Consider the following 21,618-nt stretch of genomic DNA (forward strand, 5'->3'; position numbering starts at 1 on the left):
CTCTGCTAATTAGACAGAGTTTGCCTTGTCTCTGATTGTGCAGGAGTGTGTATATATGTGCACACCAGTGTGCAGGTGTGGAAAAGGGGGCCAGGTGATGAGGCGATGTAAGATGTGTGAAAGCTGCTACTTGCCTTTAAATTATAATGTATTCGGTTTATTGGCTTCCTTAAATCTGTTCTGCTGTTGAGCCTTACTGCGTGGGAGCTGTGTAAGTGTGTCATTCTTTCTTTCTTTACTCTTGCCTCTCGGCACTGAGGCGTGTAAGTGTCCCAGGGTATGTGCACTGAGAGCACAGGACCTCCATTATCCTGTGGGGGAGGCCCCACCCAGCAATGCTGGTATCCTTTTATACAGTGGATTCAAGAAAAGAGTGTCTTAAGCAAGGAGAGTCCAGTCTGAGGTAATGAGTTTACCAAACGAAGCTCAGAACAGCCTTGCATCAGAGACCTGAAATGCTGTTAAAGCTCTGTCCCTCGAAACCATGTAAAACCACTATAATGGACTACAGAAATTATTTTCCAAGAACAGTATGCGAATATTGCTCTGTGGTTTAAAATCTATCCATTTTGGTTAAGTAATTGTTAACTGGGAAAGTAGATGGAAGCTGTCCCTGCTTCTGCTTTAAAGACTCGGCAAATGTGAATGGTGACGGTTTCATGGCAAGAAGTGCTGTTTCACTGCCACTCTGGCCCTGGGTTCGATTTCAGCAGGGGGCCTCTTCTGTGTTTCCTTAGTGTGCTTGTTCTCCCTGTGTTCTCGAGGTGCTCCGGTTTCCTCCTACAATCCAAAGGCAAGTTGTTTGGATGAACTGGCGTCTTGATTGAGCTGTGCAAGTGTGCGGGCTGACGGGCTGAGGGTGTATCCTGCCTTGTGCTCTCTGTTTGATGGGGTTGCTAGTATTAGCCTGAGCAGTTATTGAAAATACCTGATGATGTCAAGATGGCTCAGTGGCATGGTGGTAGCAGTGTTGCTTTGCAGTAGGAGAACGTTTTGATTCCACCCTGTGTGGGCTTTGATGGCCACCCCACATGCCCACACTGGCCATGCGATGGACTGGTGTCCTGCCCAGGGAGCAGGTCTACCTTGCGCCTGCATTTCCACTATAGGCACTAGGTTGCCATGACTCTTATGAGGATCAAGCAACCTTCCGATAAGGAATGGTTGAAAATGAGAAGGTAGCATATGGAGAATGTTTTGTCCAAAGATGTGATGCATGTAGCATTTATTTTTTCATCCTTATTATTTGAAATGGTTGATAATTAAGCTTCTCCCAGAGCGAATGATATACTGTATCATGGAGAGCAGACAATGGGTTGCTCATTGCTTGTCCAGATCTTGGAAGGTTGGTGTTCTAAGAACTGTGTCAGAGCTACTTTTTGGAAGTTGTCAGTAAACTGGCTCCACCAGCGTTGTGGGTCAGTGCTCTGCATACCCAAGAGCCAGAGGTATACAGTACCTCCCCTTTCTGAGACCTAAAGCTCCTGCTCTTCCATTTGTGATCTTCCAAACGTTCTCCACCACGTCTCGTCCAGATGCCTATCGAGCTGGCAGAGCCTGTGGCTGTGTCCATCTGTAGATCATGCTACTGTAATGCTGTGTGTCTGACTATGCTGCAACCCTCTGGCCTTGTTTGCCTTGAAATGCTAAAAAAGCTACACTTTGGCCCCCTTCACTTGCCAAGCAGCTGTCTGAATTATGGTTCGCTTTATGTGTAATCCACAATTAACTTTGAACACAGAATCTCATCTAGGCTATTGCAGACATAGGAAATTATTAATGCGGAAAAATTATTGTTTCAAAGTAGTGGTGTATTGCTCCTGCTTTTCTTACTGTCCACCACACATGCAGTAGCCTCTCAAGTACACTTGACAGAAAAGGCCAAGCCAAAGGGGATGTGTCAGAAGGAGCTGTATCGCCGGAGCCCAGTGCCAGGCCAGTCTCCTCTCCAGAGCGCTTCCTGAAAGACCCCAAAGCTCTTTGCGGAAGTGTAGTAAGCTTGTGACACGAACAGGTCCTGCTGTACCTTAGAAAAGCCTAGAATCACAGTGTCTGTAACAAGAAGAGAAAACCAACTGGAAATGCAGGCAGTATAAACCGTACCTTCAAAGAGCATGTTTTGCACACTGGTTCTTTTTGTCAATGGACCTTGGTATTATTCTTTGTATCTTTTTATTCTTTCTTGTATATATTTGAAATGCAAAGGGCCTCCTTCTGTTTGGTTTAAATTTTGATGTCTTGGGCAGCCTTTAAGTGTGGTTCCCGCAGCTTCACTCTCCAGGGCTCATACGAGCTTTGCTTTCACAGGCACAGATTTGGAACAGTGAGTTACTGTATACATATGGTGAATGTGTTTATTCAAGGGGATTGTAATGTCCAAACAAGCAGAACATTTTTGTAAGCTTGCTTATTGTATTCATTTTTTTGTTGTTGTTTGGACACTTGCTTCCTTCCAAATTTTGTCAAAAATGTACAGTTTGCCCAGTTTTTAAGAGCACCAGATCATGGGCCCAGTACACCTATGTAGAGCTGAAGGAATAGTGGATGAGGCTGAGAGAACATTGACCCAAACTGAAAGAGGCCCCCTGTAGACGCTCAGTCCTGTGGTCATGCTACTGTGATATCATCCTTTTTTAGAATGTAATAATTTTTCTGTTTTCTCATTATGCATACCTTGTAACCGTGTTTGTTTTTATTTGTAATATTGGTGAATCTTTAAACTCAAAATTGTTCAACAGGATCTGCAGCCTCTTGTTCATTTCGTTGCTTCACCCAATTTCAAAAGGCAGTGGTTGGAGGGGCACAATTCCACTCCCGTGGTGCCTCCCCCTCCCCCTCACGCCATCTCTCGGCCTCATTACTCCTCTGCTTTGCCTGGCACTCCTGCACACACCTGGAGAGCCTTCACGTCCGGATTCTCTTCCTTTGTTTCACGTCTCGTGAATGAGCTTCAACTTGTTTTTTTATATCTGCCTAACCACCAAAATGCAGACATGTTCCTGCTGTAAGAGTTTACCCTCTCATATCTTTCTTATGGTCCCAAGGTATACCTCCCTAATATAGTAGACATTATTCCTTTAGTGTTCCTTCATATCTTGTCCTTTTCTACTTTTTCCATTATGGAAATGGTTTATGGTTCCTCTATAATTAACCTATAGATTTAATGACTAAAGACCTGAATGCATGTTGGTCATCGGTCATAAGGATACAGACTTGCCCTGGCATGATTAAATTTGACCCCTGCATTAGGCAGGAGGGGTGGCAGTGTGAGAAGTATGTACTCCATTCCTTATAAAATAAACCACGTAGGACTGATTGTGCAGATCTGAACATGTATACTGTATCACCCAGGACCGGAGAGGAAACAAGACTCCAGGTTAGGGCTACAGGGAGATCGGCTATCGATCCTGTGGCCCAAAGTCATCAGTACATCCTATTAACCACAAGCCCTACCCTAACAACCCCACTTCACTATCCAGCAGACTGCTGTCCAGTAATCGGTCTTGAGTAAGTGTCCTGCATTCTGGGTGCTGCTTACTCAATTACTATCAAAGAAACCTGAAAAGGGAAAATAAATCTATATCCCACCAAAGCCACCATAGCAGGTAAGACAATTTAAAAAATATTGTTCTTATTCTAGCAGTTTGCATCAGAGTTAAGACAAATTCGGGTTCATATAATGTCTTTATGCCGTTTTATCTTTCTAGAAATCTGTTTACAGAAGCTGTGATTTTAGGATGTCAGAACAGGAGAGGTGAAGGCAACACGTCTGATGATTAGGGTTAGGGAGCTGCAGAGCGAGGAGAGATGCCCTTTTCTCACTCCCAACCCAAGCACAAGGGTGCTGTTGTGGAGCAAGACAAGGACATGCTTTCTACTTCAACCACCGGTGCTATTGACTCAAGCCTAGGGGACACATTCTGATTCAAGTGCACCCACTGCCACTGTAGCCTCAGCATTCAGGGAACACAGCTCAGGAGTCCAAGTCATGCTTTTAAAAACTGAGCTTCACAGTGATATCGTTACCGAGCACCAGTAGGGTGAGAGTTGTTCTTCAGATTGTGCCCGCAGGTGTTTTTTTTGTGCTTTCTTTCTCTTCTAATTGTCTCTGTCAGTTTATGGTGCTGAAAGATGCACTTCCTCATTCCCCAGATATTGAAGGCAATATTGCCCATTGCACACAGCCAAGTCTGTTGTAATGGGCATTCCAAGAATACGAGATTAAAGATCAGAGAAAAGAGCTGATTTACAATATGATCTTGCAAAACCAGTTTGCTTCAACATTTCCTCTTGAAATCACTGGCTTCTGCCACAGACGTCTGGACTCGGATATTTCAGCTCATGTGAATCTCGGTTAGACAGTTTTTAGTCCCAAACATCCCCTGGGCTGTTCTTCTGAACTACCAGTCCAAACACAGTATCTGATTAATTTAACACACCTTTTACAGTTTTTGTTATTTTTAAGGCAGGTCTCCCCTGTTCTGATCATGGCAACTGGTCTGTGTCAATTTGTGTTGTCCTTAACTTAGTTACTCCCTTAATTGTGTTAATCACTTAATACTTTTACAACATTTTCACCTGCCACGAACAGCTGAATACAGTTTAAATGATGAGATGTTCTTTCAATTACATACAGTATCTTAGACTGCTCTGCTCAGCCTGCACTTTTGTTAAACCAAGCAGGGAGAGATTATGCTGCTAAAAGCTGCTAATCTCTGGATTCAGTCATGTCATTGCTGTGTGAGCCCAGTCTGTGCTTCCGTTGCTGCTGAGGCTTAAGATGGCATTTGCCTTGCAAATCACCTCAGAGATGTCTCTGGAACTCAGAAAACAAGGTAGGTGGGTTGAGAGTAAGCCAATGGACATTGCACTTGTTCTAAACCCTGATCTGATGCCAATACCCTCCAAATGCACTTCGTAGAATTTCCCATATGGCAAAATGTTTAAGGAAGCATAATTAATTTTCAGTTTGCTATCTTAAATCAATTGAATTGTGCATAAATGATGAAGCACCATCCCAAAATTCTTGATAATTTACTTGCTGTTTTTTTAAGAATGTAGTTTCCAAATCCTGACCCCTGTGACTATGCCCATCATCTGATTTTGTCACTAACCAAACCTCTCAGCCACTCATGATTATTTCCATTGAACCCCATGCGGGTCCTTCCCTGGAATACCCAAAAGGGGAAAGCGCAGTGCAGGGGGGCAGAGATGAGTGAGGCCAGGAAGTGAAAGCTGACATCACTTAGGCTCCTGGGCCAGCTTCTCCCTGCAGCATCATGCAGCAGATCCAGCCTGTTCTGGCTCATTTGACTTCTGCACATCCTGCTTGCAAATCACAGCTTTTGCATTTTGTCCCGGCAGTGAGCAGAGGGGGATCTGTATCCCCACTGGTGTCCAACTGCTCCACAGGGACGTGGGAGGAAGACTGGGCTTAAGATTACCCCTTCTGGACCCTTCCAGTCCGGGAGTCCACGATCCAGAAACCAGTTACCAGGATTTGGCTTTTCTGGGAGGTCTGGGGGTGGCAGACATGGGAGAAATCATGCATCCCGGACGGTCTCATCTCTGGCTGGCCATCTCCATGGCTGTGGTCCTGCTCACACTTCCCGGCTCTGCAGGTATGCCTTCCCATGTCTCTCAGACCCTCAGAGCCTCTGGTCTTTAAATGCAGGGATCGGCAGCCAAGATCTCAGAGACTTATATGGGCTCAATGATATTAAATTGGGCATACAGGAATTATGATGCTTGAGTTCTTTAAATAATTATATAGAAAAATGACCATACATGCATGTAGAACATACTAATGTCTACCTGATGTGGCTCCTTCATTTTCTGTTTCTATAGTCCCCAGAACTACTTCCAGAACAGCAAACAAAAAGTACTGTATCTCCTTCCCAGATTACATCAGAGAGTCTTTGAAGCCAGCATTTCAGCTTTCATGCAGTGCTCTGAGGATCTAAATAAAGCAGTCCAATAGTGTACTGTCATTAATCTGAATTAATGGACCAGAGGCCTAAAGAGAGATTCAAAGTGTTCTCACACACAGCAAGAATATTCAACCTACTACATCATTGTTTTCTAAAATAACTTTTCATTTAAGTTCTTTTTCAAGCCGGTCATGATCAGTAAGCGAAACATGCAGCATCCTAGACCTTTAAATTTCCTTTTAAAGGCCATCTCCAACATTAAAAAAAGCTATTATCATGATGCTTGATTTAATTTTGTTTGGGTTTGGGTTTCACTCTATTTGGCTCTGACACTTTCAAGTAAAATCAATGTTCTTGTCTACCCAATAGCATGCACATGTACTGCTGGTCAAAACCATTCTTGGCTGACCCACAATTTTGTGTGCGGTCATGCCACTGGGTGGAGTACATAACTATTTAAAAGAAGAACTGTTTACTGCAAACCAAGGTTAACCAAATTTCATGGCCTCAAAATCCATGACGGTGCTTCTATAGCGACTGACTCAGCGTCAGTGCAATTACACATCGGAGAGACTGGTCGTATCTCCCACGAAAACTTTCACTATTTGACTATCTGGGGAAGGGAAAAAGGAGTTACACAGGAGGAAGCCCCACGGAATAGTTGAACCCCCCTTCACACAAATAAAGCCATTTCCCTGTCAAATGAAGGAGGAGAGAGAGGCTCCAGTCTGCCCTCTGAGGGCCTGCTCGACACGGAAGCTAGAAGTTTCTTGTAGAAGCTCAAAGCATTTCAGAAGCCTGTTCTCCTTAGTGGTTCCAGAAATACAGATGAGGAACTTGAAAAATCATTAGTTCATAACAGCTGAAACATTGCATTTTCCCCCTCTACTTATCTGCACTGGAAGTAGATTTTACTTCCATCCATCCCTTTTTCTAACCACTTTAGCCATTACAGGGGCGCGGGGAAGCCACAGTCTATCTCTGCAAGCAGTGGGTACAAGGCAGGGTACACCCTGGACAGGATGCCGGTCTTAGACTTGACTTGCTCCTTGAAATAGCTTGACTTGCATTCTTGGTAGATTAAAACATGGTTGTTTAATGTTTGCGTGCTCTTTTATATTTTGGATTTTGAAGTTGGATGAAAAGGTGTGGCTTCCTGATTTTTTGGTTGATTCGTTGTCTTGGCTGTTCTGCCTGCAGAGGAGTTCACCACCCCCCCAAAGAACGTGTCGGTGGGCAGTGGCAAGGCCGTGAACTTCGTGTGCGGGGTCAGCACGGTGCCTGCCGGGGTGCAGGAGCTGCAGCTCAACATCTACAGCTGGAGTGTGAACGCCAGCATCCGTTGCCCCGGCAACAATGTCTACCTGTCCGCTCAGGTCATCATGGGCTACTGCGAGGACAGGGGCAGGGAGCTGCGCGCCGTCTGGAGGATGGCCACCACGGTGAAGGCAGACAACGGGACCTACGTCACCTGCTTCTCCCCGGGGATACGACCAGCAGAGGGGTACCTCTCCATCACCGGTAGGCCTGTGACCTGCTTCGAGCCTCTGCAGGGAAACGAGCTCACTTGCCTCTGTACAGAACCCGTCTGACTGATGATTTATCACTATCCATCCACTTTCTAACCACTTGAACCAGGACAGGGTCGCGGGAGAGCTGGAGCCTATCCCAGCGTGCAACAGGCACAAGGCAGGGCACTCCCTGGACAGGACACCAGTCCATTGCAGGGCACACAGATGCACACAAGTATATATCTTTCAACTGTGGGAGGAAACCAGAGCACCCACAGGAAACCCAAGCAAACGCGAGGAGAACATACAAACTCCACACAGACAGCAGCCCAGGGCCCCAGCGCTGCGAGACTGTGCTGCCCTCAATGCAAATCAGATCAACCTAAATGCAAACACAGGGCTGTAACGAAGGCAAAGAGCTTCGCGGAATGTGTGGCTCACCCCATCCTTTGTGAATTTACACTCCTCTCGTTCACCCCCTTGTCAGTCTCACCCTGAAACAATGTAAAATAACTCTGTTATCTCCTAAAGCAGTGTTCTAATGAAATCATTGTGGGTAATGCTTGTTTGTTGTTGTATAGTTGTGCTCTTGGACAGGCATCAGCAAGCAAGCCTGTTGCACAGAGAGCCACAGTAAAGCAAGTCAAACCTTCTCTCCATCCCCAGAAAACAGCAACTACTTCACTACTCTCATCGCCTGCGTCTTCGGTGGCTTCTTCGGGATCCTCATCATTTTCGGCCTGTCCTTCTGCTTCCTCAAACGCTCCAAGAGGCTACAGAAATGTTTGAGTAAGTAACGGTTTTAAAAACAGGAAATTGCGCTTAGAATCGGTCCGGCTGCAGACACCTTTATCCAAAGAGACGCCCAGAGAGCAGAGAGGGGCGAAACCACAGCTGAGGCTGTGCTCACTGACCCAGAGGACGACATTATCCGAAGACCAGAGAGCTTCTGTTTCAGTGTCAGACACGCAGGGGAAGGGTTTCTGAGTGATTTCACATGCTATGCCACACCGATTACTGGTGCATTTTCTGTTTGTGTTTCAACAGAGGGGAAATCGTTACAAGAGGACATGGACACCTGTGTGGAGGAGTGAGTTGCTGTAAGTTTTCTGAAACTACTCACTGTACCTACACCTGAATTCCTAAAACACCTACAGAGAGATATGTGTTCTGTTTTGTCCACAGGTAGACAAGACGTGACAACATCTGTTACCAGCAGCACATCTGGGGAAACCAGTTACTGTTCAGTTTGGTCAACCTTGTTTTTTTCTTGCTTCAAAATCTTAATCTTCAAAATGTATCAGTAGGCAAACTGTAGAATAAGATATCGTTTCGACCCTGTACCAGCTTTGGAGTTTCAGAGCTATCATTACTCAGGTGTGGTGCCTATAACCAAACGGGTGTCTGCGAGAGGAAAAGAAACATTTTTACGGACATTTATGATACAGTGTCCTGCCTGTAGTTGGAGCTTCCGACAGTTTCAGTCACATTGCGGGCGTATCTGCTACAGTGTCACTCCCCTCGTGTGTTTATTGTCAGCCGCTCATCTAAGACCTGTTTAGTCAGAAATACCAGCAGACGGTCGAGGGGAGGCAGTGCAGTAGGGTCTCGACATTCCTAAGAGTTCGGTACAGAACACCGTCGCAAAATGCCAAATTTACATAGAATCCGGTCCACCCTATAAACTTGTATAATATACTAGACTAGTATATAGTATGTGGTCAAAACACACAAGTCGTCTTTCCTTATATAATAACTAATGTACTGGGTAAGTTCACTTAAATGATAACGATCAACTAACATTGCTGTTAACACCCTTCAGCTCGGTTTCATCCCGCTCCACTCTTCTTCCACCTAAGACTGTCGGCCAGAGTTCAATTCGCAGAGGTCGGAATATTCTGTGTGCTGATGTTACTGGAAACTGTGCCTTGCGGTAGGGTATTTTTTACACTGAGTAATGTCCAAGAAAAATTCTGAATAAAACCTCTAAATCAGCAAGCAGATCCAAAACAAAATCAGTTGGGGGCTGTGAGTTTAGCTAATGGTAGCCACTGCTCCAGAGCACGTAGCACATTCAGTGAATCTTAAATCGATTCATGGTGTTTCCACTAGATGTCGCCCGTTTTTTACCGTCGCTTTGGCGGATAGGAGGAAATGCATGCAAAATTCAGTAAAAAGAAACGTCTGGATTTATTAGCAATTGTTACTTTACCTGTGTTTGTCTATATCACACATTTAAGAGAATATTCTCTCGTTGTTTAGGAAGCTATTTAACATTTGCCTGTTTCGTACGCTGTACAAAACGAGAGTCAAGGAGTGTGGCAATGTGTCATATTCGTAATATAACGTTCTTGAGTGTAACAAGGTCAGACTATCGGTTTTTAAACAGATTTTTTTCAAGAGGTATGTTATTCTCGTAATATGTAGTGCAGAGAAACCTCATCTTTTAATGGAGATTTTCTGTCATGATTAGACCTAGGGTGTTTATAATGAGGCACACAACATGTTGAATATGATGATGATATATTGTTTCCTCTTTCTTCATATATAAACACAATCTGTACACCGAGAGCACTTGTGATTATATTAAAAATCTCTGATTGATAATCTGACAGTGTGAACATCCTTCTATAAGAAAAGCCCAGCTTCTTCTTGATCTTTATTCCAGTTGAATGCAGCTCCTCACACCCAGAGAGCCCCAGTGCAGAAGGCTTACTAAATCACCATGAGATAACCAGTTTCTTAAAAACTGAAGCAATTCCATTGTGATCGATAACAGGTGATTTGTTCAATTAAGTAATTTACCAATCACATAGGACTAAAATCAAAATACTCTTCAGTGAACTGATGACTTGCTGGGTTGGTCAATATCTTCCAGGGCCTGTCAGACTAACTGTGTGGTTTATGATGGCTCTTCAATGGGCCATAAAAATAGAAGACTGGGGCAACTTCTTTCTTATTTTCTGTTGGTTTTTCCCTAAAAACCCATCGTCCCCTGTGCCACAATGGCAGCACTCTGCATAACCCCAACTCCGAAAACAATCACAACAGCAGCCACCACTCCATGCTTCTCCCAGCCTGGACAATAGAAAATACACAACAGAAATCCAGCTGAGAACAGATCGTCTGGAGTTCAAAGAGCTGGATGACACAGTTCTGTGTTTTAAAACTACTTGTTGTGAACAGGAGCACTTTGAACAGGAGCAATTTATTTTAATTAATTTAATTTATTTGGTGAACTGGCGGCTGTGTTGTTTCCAGCTTTATAATGTTTATTTTTAAGTCTGGCAGCCAGAAAATGGTACTTTAGTTTCCTCATAGAGCTACCAGATATGGCTACCCTGTCAGTATAATAATTAGGACAGTTTGGAGCTTGTTCAGATAAGAGTCATGTTACTCCCAAGTCCTGTGTGTAGATACAGAATGCAAATACAATAAAGTGTCGCAAAAAGGCACTGATATTCTGTCTTAAAATGGGTGTTAAAGCTGTGAAACATTAAACATATTTTGAACTGTATGTATTCTAAAATATATAAAAATTGTAAAAGTTTTAAAAGTAAGGAGACTGTATATGTGCATTTAAAACTGAGAACAGTAGGCACTTCTTTACACAAAGGTTTGTGGGAGAGTGGGCCAGGCTCCTGTCATTGTGTTGTTATGTTGGGAGTGTTTCCCAATGGAACAATAAAGTTGAATTGAATTGATGTCTTCCAAGAAAAGACTGGATGACATCCCTGAATCCGCAGACCACTCGGTACCATGCAGGCCAGAAGACCAAATGGTCTCCTCTCATTTTTTACCTTTCTTACCACTCATCAGCTCAGGTTCTCATCCTTTGTTCCGTTCTGTCAGGGGTCAGTAAGGAGAAGAAATGGGGGGACTGTGGAACAGGAGGGAAAAAGAGCTCTTAGTTAGCATTTGCCTGGGCCAACACAGGACCTCAGACCAGGCCAGACTTCATTATTCCAGCGCCTCTTCTGTTCAAATGCCTTTTGAATTATTCACAGTGCTCCTTTTTCCAGCTGTTGTTCTGTGCTGGGAGTGGCATGAATATGAACAAAACATTAATGTGGCCCCTTTCACAGCCCTGGGGGAGGAGCTATTTGCAGGAAGTTAAATTACACCTTTTTAGAAGAGTGGGGAGGGGCGATTGTTGGATTGAAACCCAGTTTTTCCAGACCCCCCAAGCCAACCAGCTGTGAATGAAAAGGACGATGCTCCACACTGCCTGTCTGGCCCTGCACAGAAAGATAGAGAACAGACCTGCTTTACATCTGTTGATTGCTACCTTTGGAAAATTTGCAAACACTGCGCAAATCATACCTGTCTGCAAACAGGAAGGCAACCTTTGAGGACTAACATATTTCAAAAATAGTGAAACGTAAAACTTAGGGCACAAGTTGCGACCATGCCTTAAGTGCTTTTAAAGCTGAAATACGGGAGACACCAATTTACACAAAGGGTTATGGGGGTCTGGAACAATGTATCCAGCTGTGGTGCTGAGGATGGTTCTCTAGATTTTTCAAGAAACGGATGAGATACTCAGATCAAGCAAACTGCCACCCTGACAAGAAGCGAAAACTATTTCAGAGGAAGTGGGAGGCTCCTGTGAATTCAGATTCTCCTCCCAGCCGGAGCCTGGAGAGTCTCAGCCTCCCTCCTGTCATCTCTTCCCTCCTGAGGGCTAAGAGCAATGGACACAGCCACATGGTTCCTGGCCTTCATGCGGTTCAGAATCAACGAGGGAGGGATTGCTTTTTTCTTTCTGCTCAGACTCTTCTCTTTAATAAAGGCTATAATTATCTAAGCTTCCTGGGAGATCCTATAATTAAAAAGCTAAATCTTTTCTCAAAGAAAGGGAAAGTGGGGCATGTTAACCTCGTGTTCATCTGGGTATCTTCTGGCTGCTCTGGTTTCCTCCCACAGTCTATAGACATGCTGTAAAGTTATATTATTAATAAATTTCACTAGGAATAACAGCGCTCAGGGGTTAAGCGTACTGACAGGTGTCCAGAGTGTTGGAGCCGCCCAGCTGAAGGCCGGTCCCCTGGCCACAGGACCGCACGCTGTGCCCCCCCAGCGGAGTGAGCAGTGACGAGGGCAGGAGCAGGAGACGAACCAAGCGATCACTTCAAGCCCTATGTCTTTAAATTTCAATTCCCTTTTCTTAAATCCTATCATAAAAAAAGTCTGACTTGAGCAATAGAAAATTAATATCAGCAAGCTCAGAGCATCACATTGTCACTGGTTCTCACTGGCCTCACTTCATTGCAGCAAATGCTGTTTCCTGAGCAACAGGGCTGGCTGCTCCGGGGGGAAAGCAGGGCTGTCTCTGAGGATCCCAGCTGTGAGCGAATGGAGGTTAGTACAGTGCCTCCTAGTAACCTGAGCCAAGCACAGCTCTAATACTGTGAAGGTGAAGAATAGGAGATAAGGATGGCATGGCACAGGCGGGAGGGTGTTGTTAAACTGTTGACGCTACAATCAGGCTTGTGAAATGACTAAATATAGCAGTCATGCACATGTTCAGAAATGTTGGCTTCTGCTGTGTTCTGTCCTTGACGTGACCCAATCCCATTAGCATTGTTGTCAGAGCAAAGGCAAAGACAGACACTAGGATACCTTTCTTTCTCCAATCTCTGTCTTCAGTGAGATCACACTGTCTTTTCCTTTTGTGAACCCTTTTACATAAAGGGTGGTGGTAGTGTGGAACAAGCTGCCCAGCCATGTTGTTGAAGCTGATGACCTGGATTTGTTAAGGAAACACCTGGATGAGGTTCTTGCATCAACTACCAAATGGGCTACATGGGCCTATGGCCTTTCTTATGTTATCAGACACTGCTGTTGTGCTCTTGAGCAAATACATTTCAGCTTTATTATTGTGTGCAAATGAAAACTGCTTTGGATTGCAATGTCAGACACATACATTAGCAGGTTAGTTAAATCAGATCAAACTAAATGCTCTCTACAAACGTAGGGATCTACAGAAGGCTAACAGCATTGATAGTAGTGTCACATCCCCTCCACCAGGAATTTACACTAGTGCAAAAGTGACACCCCAGAGAACACACAGAAAGTGATTGGGAAATTATTTATTCTTTCTGCACCCCATTGCTTTAAAATATTATTAAATTATGTAATGTTTCTGAAATTTTGCTTGTCCTGACCTCTGGATGATCGATGGTTGTTCTAATATGTCAGACTGTGCTGCAAAGTCGACTTCCTAATAATAATAATAAATCCCCTTCGTGTAGCCATCCCTTTACAAGCTGCCTGAAGGAATGAAGGACAGTATGAGATCTTTTGCTTCAGACAGGCTGAAGAATCTACTTAATTAGGTCAAGCATCCCAGTCACACTTCCAAGCCTGGAAAAGTAGTCATTCTCAATTGAAAGCTTGTGAGACAGTGTTCCAATCGGAAATGTATCAGTGATAAATCGCTGAAATATCTGTTTCTTAGCGCACAGTCTTATCAGACAGTGCTTTGACATGATGTAGCATCAATCTCACTATAAAGAAGACCTTCCTGCATGATTTATTTAACAGGTCACCAGTCTCTTCAGCCCTCTGGGTCTTGAGCAAGGAATGGGCAAATCATGTTCCAGGAATCGGGCTTCTCCGTGGGCGGTTTTCCAACCTCCCTCCATCCTGCAGGACCCGGCCGGACTGCAGTTCTCTTGAGGACGTGATCAAAGTCACAGGGGACAGGGCGAGATCTCCGGCCCGGGTCCCGGTCAACCTCCACCGCTTCTGCCCGCTCAAACTCAACTGAACAGGAATTCTGACTGCTTTCCCTTTAAACTGCCTGTTTGCAATGTCAACAGCGCTGAGCAGGGGGTTGTTTGGGCTAGAAACAGTCATTTCAATGTGCTGTGTGAGTGGGGTGTTTAACCAAAGAGCACCTACTTGACTCAACCTGTTTTGTCTGCAAATAAAGGGGAGGAGGCTTATATCTGCTGAAAATAAGTCCTTGATCAAGTTCTTAACTCGTCTCCAAGCGCCTACCAGACCACCCCAGACTGCCAAGCTGTGAGCTCCCACTGTTCAGGTGAGTTCCTTCTGAGGATCTTTCTTGGGCCACATAACTGCCGAGCTTCTCTGAGCTTCTGTCAGCACCGCCAAAAACAGAACTTTCTCCTTCGACTGAAGAAATCTGCCAGGAGCTCAGATCACTCTTCTTCTCTGCCTCTCTATCGATCTCCAGGGTCTGCTCACTGGGGCTTCATCTCAAACGGGGGGTAAACTTCAGTTTGTGCAGTTTCATGGATTTAGGAAACACATTTAAACACAAAGAGCTACTTAATACTAATTTATATGACTGATGCTTTTATCTAAATCGACTTATATTTGTTTATTTTTTTAACTGGAGCAATTCAGGATACAACTGCAGTGTATCAACTGGGATTTAAGCACACAACTTTGTATTAATTTAATTTGATGGTTTTTCAAGTTAATCTTCAGGCTTAGGCAAAATGCATGAACTAAACGATCTGAATGACCGCTTCCTGCTGTACAATGCGTTTCCATCTATAAAGTAATAAATTGCTTTTCGGTCTCACCTGTAAAGACAGCTGTTGTCCTTTTTAGGTTTTAGGTGAAATGCAACTTAACAAACAAACTCTTTAAGATTTGACCTGTACTATTAAGGATAAGAAGGAATCTGCGAATTTCTTTCTTTCTCGGGATTTTGACTGTCCCGAGCTCCTCTCGGCCAGCCGACGTGAAGTGCGCCTCGCGGTTACCTTTATTGAATTGTCAAGCGCTTCCTTAACTTGATAGGAAACGGAGCACATAAACAAAGAACGAGATTCCACGGGAAAACATTAGTTCCTGTCGGGTGTAACTATCTCGGTTTTGAACAGCTGTTCAAATCTACCGTTTATAGCGATTGTTGCTTAGGTGTGGGTGAGATAGAAAAAACAACGATCCTTTCTCCTACGGCTCCGCGTCAGCGGGCCGTGAAGGGAACCACAGCACGATATCGATCGTTAATGTGCCTTCAGCAGACCCCCGAGTCCGAGCGCCTCGGTCCTGCACAGAACTCGCGCGCTGCACGTCCGTCACGGGACCTGCTAGCGTGAACCCGGGGGCGGGATTTGTCATTGATGTCCGCTGCTGTTATCTCGCTGCGAATTTTCCTTTCTGTCACAAGAAGAAAGAAAGTCGGTCACAGCTGGAAAGAACGAGCGTTTTTTTTTTCCTTTATTTTCCGGTCCAGGTGAAAATGAGGGAAAATGAGTGCGTCAACACAGCACCGCTTCATGTGTCTAGAGTCTGAGATCCGGCACAATAGAGACTCGGGCTGACGGAACCACCCAGTCGTGTACTTTATCGCGACTGGCTGTATAATTAACTACTGATTTAAAAATGGTTACCTGTATACTGTCTGAAGGGCTATCTTGTGCACTGATCAAAGCCAATGCACACTACCTGATCAGGAAATGTATTGATTAATAGACCGATTGACTCTGACCACATCTTTAAGCCTGACAGAAAATAACAGGTGTTTTTCAAACCTGTTGTGCTGAAGCAATACGTTAGATTGTCCTGGAAATGGGGTGGGCATGCAGCTGAAACAGGCACACAACCCTCTGACCACTTCAGTTCCTGGACTCGCTGGGGAGTCTGTATGGCACTAATGCACGCTTTCTGCTCTACGTAAAAATAAAACACAGGTTTGCTATTTGTTTATCCATGCATCTGTTTTCGCATGTATGTTTTTTATCTGGATTACTATAGAATCTTCAATGTTTCTACAAATGGGTGAAAGTGACATTACAGAAGAACAATTATCCCCTCACGGAGGGCAGCAGAGTTTGACATTTTGGCTTCCCGCATATCGTATCGATTCTGTCCGTAAATAAATACAGCCAGCCTGGAGGACAGGCCTGTGTTTTCAAAACACCAGAGCCCACTTCAAAGCGAGCTCACGGGAGGCGCAGGAGAACTCCCAAGGTCACGTGACACTGCGGAAGGTCAGGCCTCATCTCCCCCTCCGTTCACGCTGACAGAGTGTTTACTGACAACACCCCACTTCCCCCAAACTGGCTTGGTCAGCAATCTTCAAATTTGAAGTGACTGGTAAAAAGGGGGTTAGGTGGAGCACAGAAATCAAACATGAACCAAAGAACACAAGTGGAAACTACTGGGATGTGCATTTAAAATCAACAACAGGAGGTGCTGCTTTACACTAAGGGTGGTGGTTGTGTGGAACAAGCTGCCCAGCCATGAGTTTAAAACTGGAACCTTGATATCTCTAATGAAATGACTGGGTAAGATCCCCAGATCAATTCACTATTAGCTAGTGTGCTGTATAATAGCTACCTCCCACTTGTAACCATTGTTATGTTCTCATAAAGAGGGTGCACACAGGACAGGGCACCTAATCCTGGTTTGATGACCTCTCAGATAGTTGGGTAAATCAGGGGTTTGCCAGATTACAGGACCAAGCTTGAGAAACTGGTCTATGAGACTCCAGTTCTGACTATAATGTTCTGAAAAATCTCCAGAGACCTTTGCTGCATCAGCTTGTACAGTCAATGCAGAGAGTTTTAGGTTAAGAGCCACAGTGACTGACTGACTGCATTGTGACAAATGCTCTAACCCAAAGGAAGCTCAGTCAATTTCAATTAGAACAGATTTAACAATTTGTCAATGAACTACTACTACAAAAGTTCCCTCATTCAGCTGTGAAATTTCCTAGAAACCCTTGGGTTCGGTGCTCTCAGGTGATGATCAGTGGTTTGTGTTGTCAGAATTCAGTCAGTTCCAATGAGAAAACGGAGCTGTGCAGTTTGCTGTTCTGCAGATGTTTATACTCATTGTTATATGTGAAAACTAAAAAAGTGCCTAAGACATTTTTTTTTATTTCTTTTCTTCACTGCATCTTTTCTAATATTCTCCCCTTTTTATCCTCCAGTCCAGCCCTGCTGAAGATGGCACCGTCCAGCGCTCTGGTCCTTTTGACAGGTAACACCAGCTTCATCAGTCTTTCTCACTTCCTTATTGTCTCAGATGGGAGTTTGCATCGCAGGCAGGTTCAAGTCATAACATGATACCCAATCCATTCAACACAGCATGAACCTGTTGCACCTGCAGGTTTTTACAGAAACATATGAGCGCCAAAAAGAAAAAAAACATTTTGTTTATATGAGATAGTATTGCATTTATACAAGAACATTATCGTGTTTAGACAGGAAAATTATTGTTTAAATGGAATAGTTAATTTGTGAACAGTGTTGCCTACTATATTAATATCTTTCATTATATATGCAATAATATTGTCCCGTACAAAATAGCATTGACTTTAACAACAGAATAATATTGTCACACTCCTCTTTTTGGAATAAAATAATCTAAAGGAGCACATGTTCTGTCTTTTGTATACATGAAGTAGAGCACAGTGTCAGTGAGCATTACTGGGTTAAACGTGTGTGTTTGTCACCGTCTCTGTGACAGGTACTTGAACTTGAACTTTATTGCCGTATGTAACTGGTACATGTACTGGTACAATGGGATTCTTTATGACAGAAAGTCACTCGATTGTTAAAACAAGTGTAAAAACACAAAGTGCAGACAGTGCAGCAAGACAATATACAAACAAACAGCAGACAATGTACAAGTGAACAGTTTGAATGTAAACAATGCAGACATGTAAACAATGACTGCAGATGTGCAATAAATAAAATTACAATGAGGTAGATGGCGTAGGTGTGGTCCGGCTTTCTAAACATATGTTATTCTTGATGTGAAACTGCAGCAACATGTACTGTGCAGGGGTTTTTGCCGACTCTTTGAACATTGAACAGAATACATTTACAATGACTTGACAGTCAGACAGTAACAGTTAGTGAGGTAGGGGCTTTCATTCTCTGCTGTACCCTAAATGACAAAACCGCTGTCCAGCTCTCTGCTCATACAATATCTGCAGCTCCTGCATATCCTGCTGCTGCTCAGCCTCAAACAAGTCATCTCCCTGCCTTACAAGTTGTACAGGCCTGGATACCTGTGTCCTGTCTTCAGAGACTGACTTCAGATCTTTTGTTATGTCTTCCAGTTTTGGCAGCATTCTTCACAGAAACATCAGCAAGTAAGAGATGCTGTGATTGTTTGTGTGCACCATGCTACACTTGTACCTATATTAAAAAATCAAAGGCTCTTTTGTTTCTGCTCTTGCTTTCTCTAACTAGAGGAGTCCTCCTGGGCTGTAATTAACTTTGAATCTGTGGGGTACTCATGCATATAGTCTGAGCTGAATGCAGGAATTCGGTGTATGATCATGTCTGTATGTGCATGTGACTCTCATTTTAAGTCTTATACGCATTTCAGAAGTCATGTGCTGTAGGGGTGTTGATGGTATTGTGTGGTCATGGTGAAGCATATTGAAGACAGTTCTGTGTTAATTTATACTAATTTTATACTCTATTTTTTCCCTCTCTTTTCCCAACAGATACGTTCTATTATGGTAAGTAGAATACACGTCAATACAAATGAGAATTACTCCCAAAATGCACAATTCACAGCACTGCACTTCGGGGCTGAAGCAGAGTTTTGAGAGGTGCTGCGTTATCTTGCAGCACTTAGTTTTGTGAACTTTTTTAATCGTTCATTTTGTTTGTTGTGAACTTATCTGCCATTTTTTAAACATATTGTGTTCCTAGGGCTTTTGCTCTGGTGCCTGCAATGAGCTGTTTCTAGTTAACTAACTAACTAGTTAACTGAGATCAGAATAAGAGAATGCATTCCCACCCCAGGTCGCAATGAAGGGGAGAGGGGGAGTAGGGAGTGATGTCACCTTTCAGAACAGGTTTTGTGTCAGATAAGCCCTGTATTTTAATAATACCCTGTGATCTTTTTCTCTCGTTGTTACCAAATTTCACAACCAAAAGACAATGGAACAATGGAGATTATTGTTTTTGAGAATGAACACATGTTCAGTGTGAAGTAAAGGAATGAGATATTAGAGATTAAAAATAAACTGAAACTGTGGCAAAGCCAAAGGGTTTGAGAAGCGATGTTTCCATCATCAGTATGAACAGATTCTGTGTTGGTACTGACCTGTTACATTGGCCCACAGAGTTGGACTAATCTTGACCTGGTGCTCACAGATTGTCTGAGTTTCAAATTGTAGAAAATGGCTGCTGCAGCCAACGTAAGGTTTGTTTCTTTTACTGAAAAGAAATTGGAGATTTGTCCTCTGATTGTGTCCTAAGAATGAGGATGGGAGTGGGGTCCATTCTCCGTGCCTAATTCGCTCCTCCTCTTCTCCCCCCAGACTGGGAAAAACTTCGGATAGGAGGTCTGGTCTTCTTCGGCTTGCTGGTGATCTGTGCAATGTTCGTCCTTTTCTGTAAGTGAGATTGTTACTAGCTAAAAAGATCAGTTTGAATCAAGTAGCTACTGAGTTCAAGCCTGGTGCAGTTCTGTGGAGAGTAAGGTTTGGGGCCGTTTGGCCTGGGGTCTCTCGGGTCCCCACCACTTCCTGGGCTCACACTCATGTCAGCACTGTCCCTGCTGTGCATCCTGTGATAATTCACCCCAGGATCTCATCCAGCTTGTTCCACACTCCCACAACCCTTTGTCTAAAGGACTGCAGTCTGTTCTTAGTTTATAATGTGCTTTCATGTAGTGTCCATTTGTATCCTTGGGTTCATGTTTCACTGCTCATTCTAAAGAAACTAGCTGGATTGAAAAGCACTCCAGAAATTATGCTTTGTAGAATAAAAAAACCCAAATGTAACTGCACCCTGCCAACATACAGAAGAGAGAGAAGATCATGACCAAGCCTCTCCATTATAACCCAAGACTTTCCTTCTTTCAACAGGGGACTCATGCAAACGGTTTAAAAGGTATGTATACAGAAAGTGATTTCTTAATTTCAGAGGGAGATGGCTCTGTTTTGAGACAGATAACTTTGCTATTATTACCAAGTAAGCCTTCTCTCTTTGTACGGTGTGTCTGAGGAGTTATTTAGATACAATGGTTCAGTATCAGAACCATTCGTTATCCATGTGCTAGATCAAATATGTTACTTCTGTCTGCCCAGTATTTAGAGATGCATCATGTTAAAGACATAGAGAAGAAATATTTATTTTATAGTCAGTGAGAAGGACACGGGTGTTTGTTGGCAATATTTATGTGTGAGAGAAGAACATACAGTACCTTATTGTTATTTACTAAGCAATCAGGTATGTCGACTCAGTCACAGCAGAAATTTATTCTGCTTCTCTCTTATTCTCCGCCCCCAATCTCAGCTCAATGGATCACAGAAGAGGAAACTGAACTCTGGGCAGAGCTTGAGAGCAGCTGGACACGCCTGTCTGAAGCCATTCGCTGTCTCTATGGTGACAACAAGGGAGGGTGGGCTTTAAGGTGTGGGGGTGTGGTGAGTGTTGAGGGGTTAGATGTGTCACAGCTCATTGGAGGATGTCTATTTTTTTCCTTTGGGGGAGGGTCTCTGTTGGTCCCACTCCGCCCCTCTCCTAACCACACTGTACATTGAAAAACAGTCATCCCAGTCTTAACACAGGGGGAATGCTGAACATTATTTATGTTCATACCAAACACTAATTGTCAAATAAAAATGGAGAAGATGCTGCGCCCACATTATGATTTTTTTTATTGTCTTTAATCCAATTGTTATACACAGCATATTAATAATGGAGATAATAAGGAAATAGACAAATGTTTATCTCATCTACCTCCTCTGGCTATTAGCTGCAGATTAAAAAAACTTTGCAAAGTTGTTAAAAATGAATTAGGTTCATCTTAATTTCTGTAAGCCTTCAGATATGTAGCCTAGCGACTGGGCTGAAACCCAGCACACACAGCTAGCTCAGGCCAATGAATTACACAATCTAGATCAGGGGTCTCGGACTCCTGTTGTTTTGTTCCAGTACAAGCTTTACACATCTAATGGTAGCTGGTGATTTAGACACCTAGAAACCCTGCCGGATTTCTTCACTATCTGAACCATGCTATTAGAATCAAAGCCGCAATTCTCCCTGGACAGGCGTCTCCAATCCTGGAGGGCCAGTCACTCTGTCTACAGGTTTTCTAGATCCATTAAAGCAGCAGCACCTGAAGAGCAGGGAACCAATTAAGCCAATAACCAGCTCATTCAGGTCATCACGAGCTGAGTTGGAGTGAAAACCTGAGGATGCATCAACCTAAGTGGA

General features: G+C 43.7%; 1 protein-coding gene across 1 annotated transcript; it reads left to right on the top strand.

The window, feature by feature from the left end:
- The first annotated feature begins 16,545 nt into the window (after positions 1–16,545).
- fxyd11 (FXYD domain containing ion transport regulator 11) lies at positions 16,546–21,044 on the top strand. Its single transcript, XM_088905187.1, has 7 exons — positions 16,546–16,713; positions 17,361–17,410; positions 18,498–18,530; positions 18,891–18,905; positions 19,716–19,790; positions 20,265–20,289; positions 20,695–21,044. The coding sequence occupies exons 1-7, from the start codon at positions 16,706–16,708 to the stop codon at positions 20,720–20,722; spliced, it is 234 nt and encodes a 77-aa protein (XP_088761313.1). The 5' UTR covers positions 16,546–16,705; the 3' UTR covers positions 20,723–21,044.
- The last annotated feature ends 574 nt before the right edge of the window (positions 21,045–21,618 follow it).

This window comes from Atractosteus spatula, chromosome 25, assembly GCF_055471065.1.
Source record: "Atractosteus spatula isolate fAtrSpa1 chromosome 25, fAtrSpa1.hap1, whole genome shotgun sequence".
NCBI lineage: Eukaryota > Metazoa > Chordata > Actinopteri > Semionotiformes > Lepisosteidae > Atractosteus > Atractosteus spatula.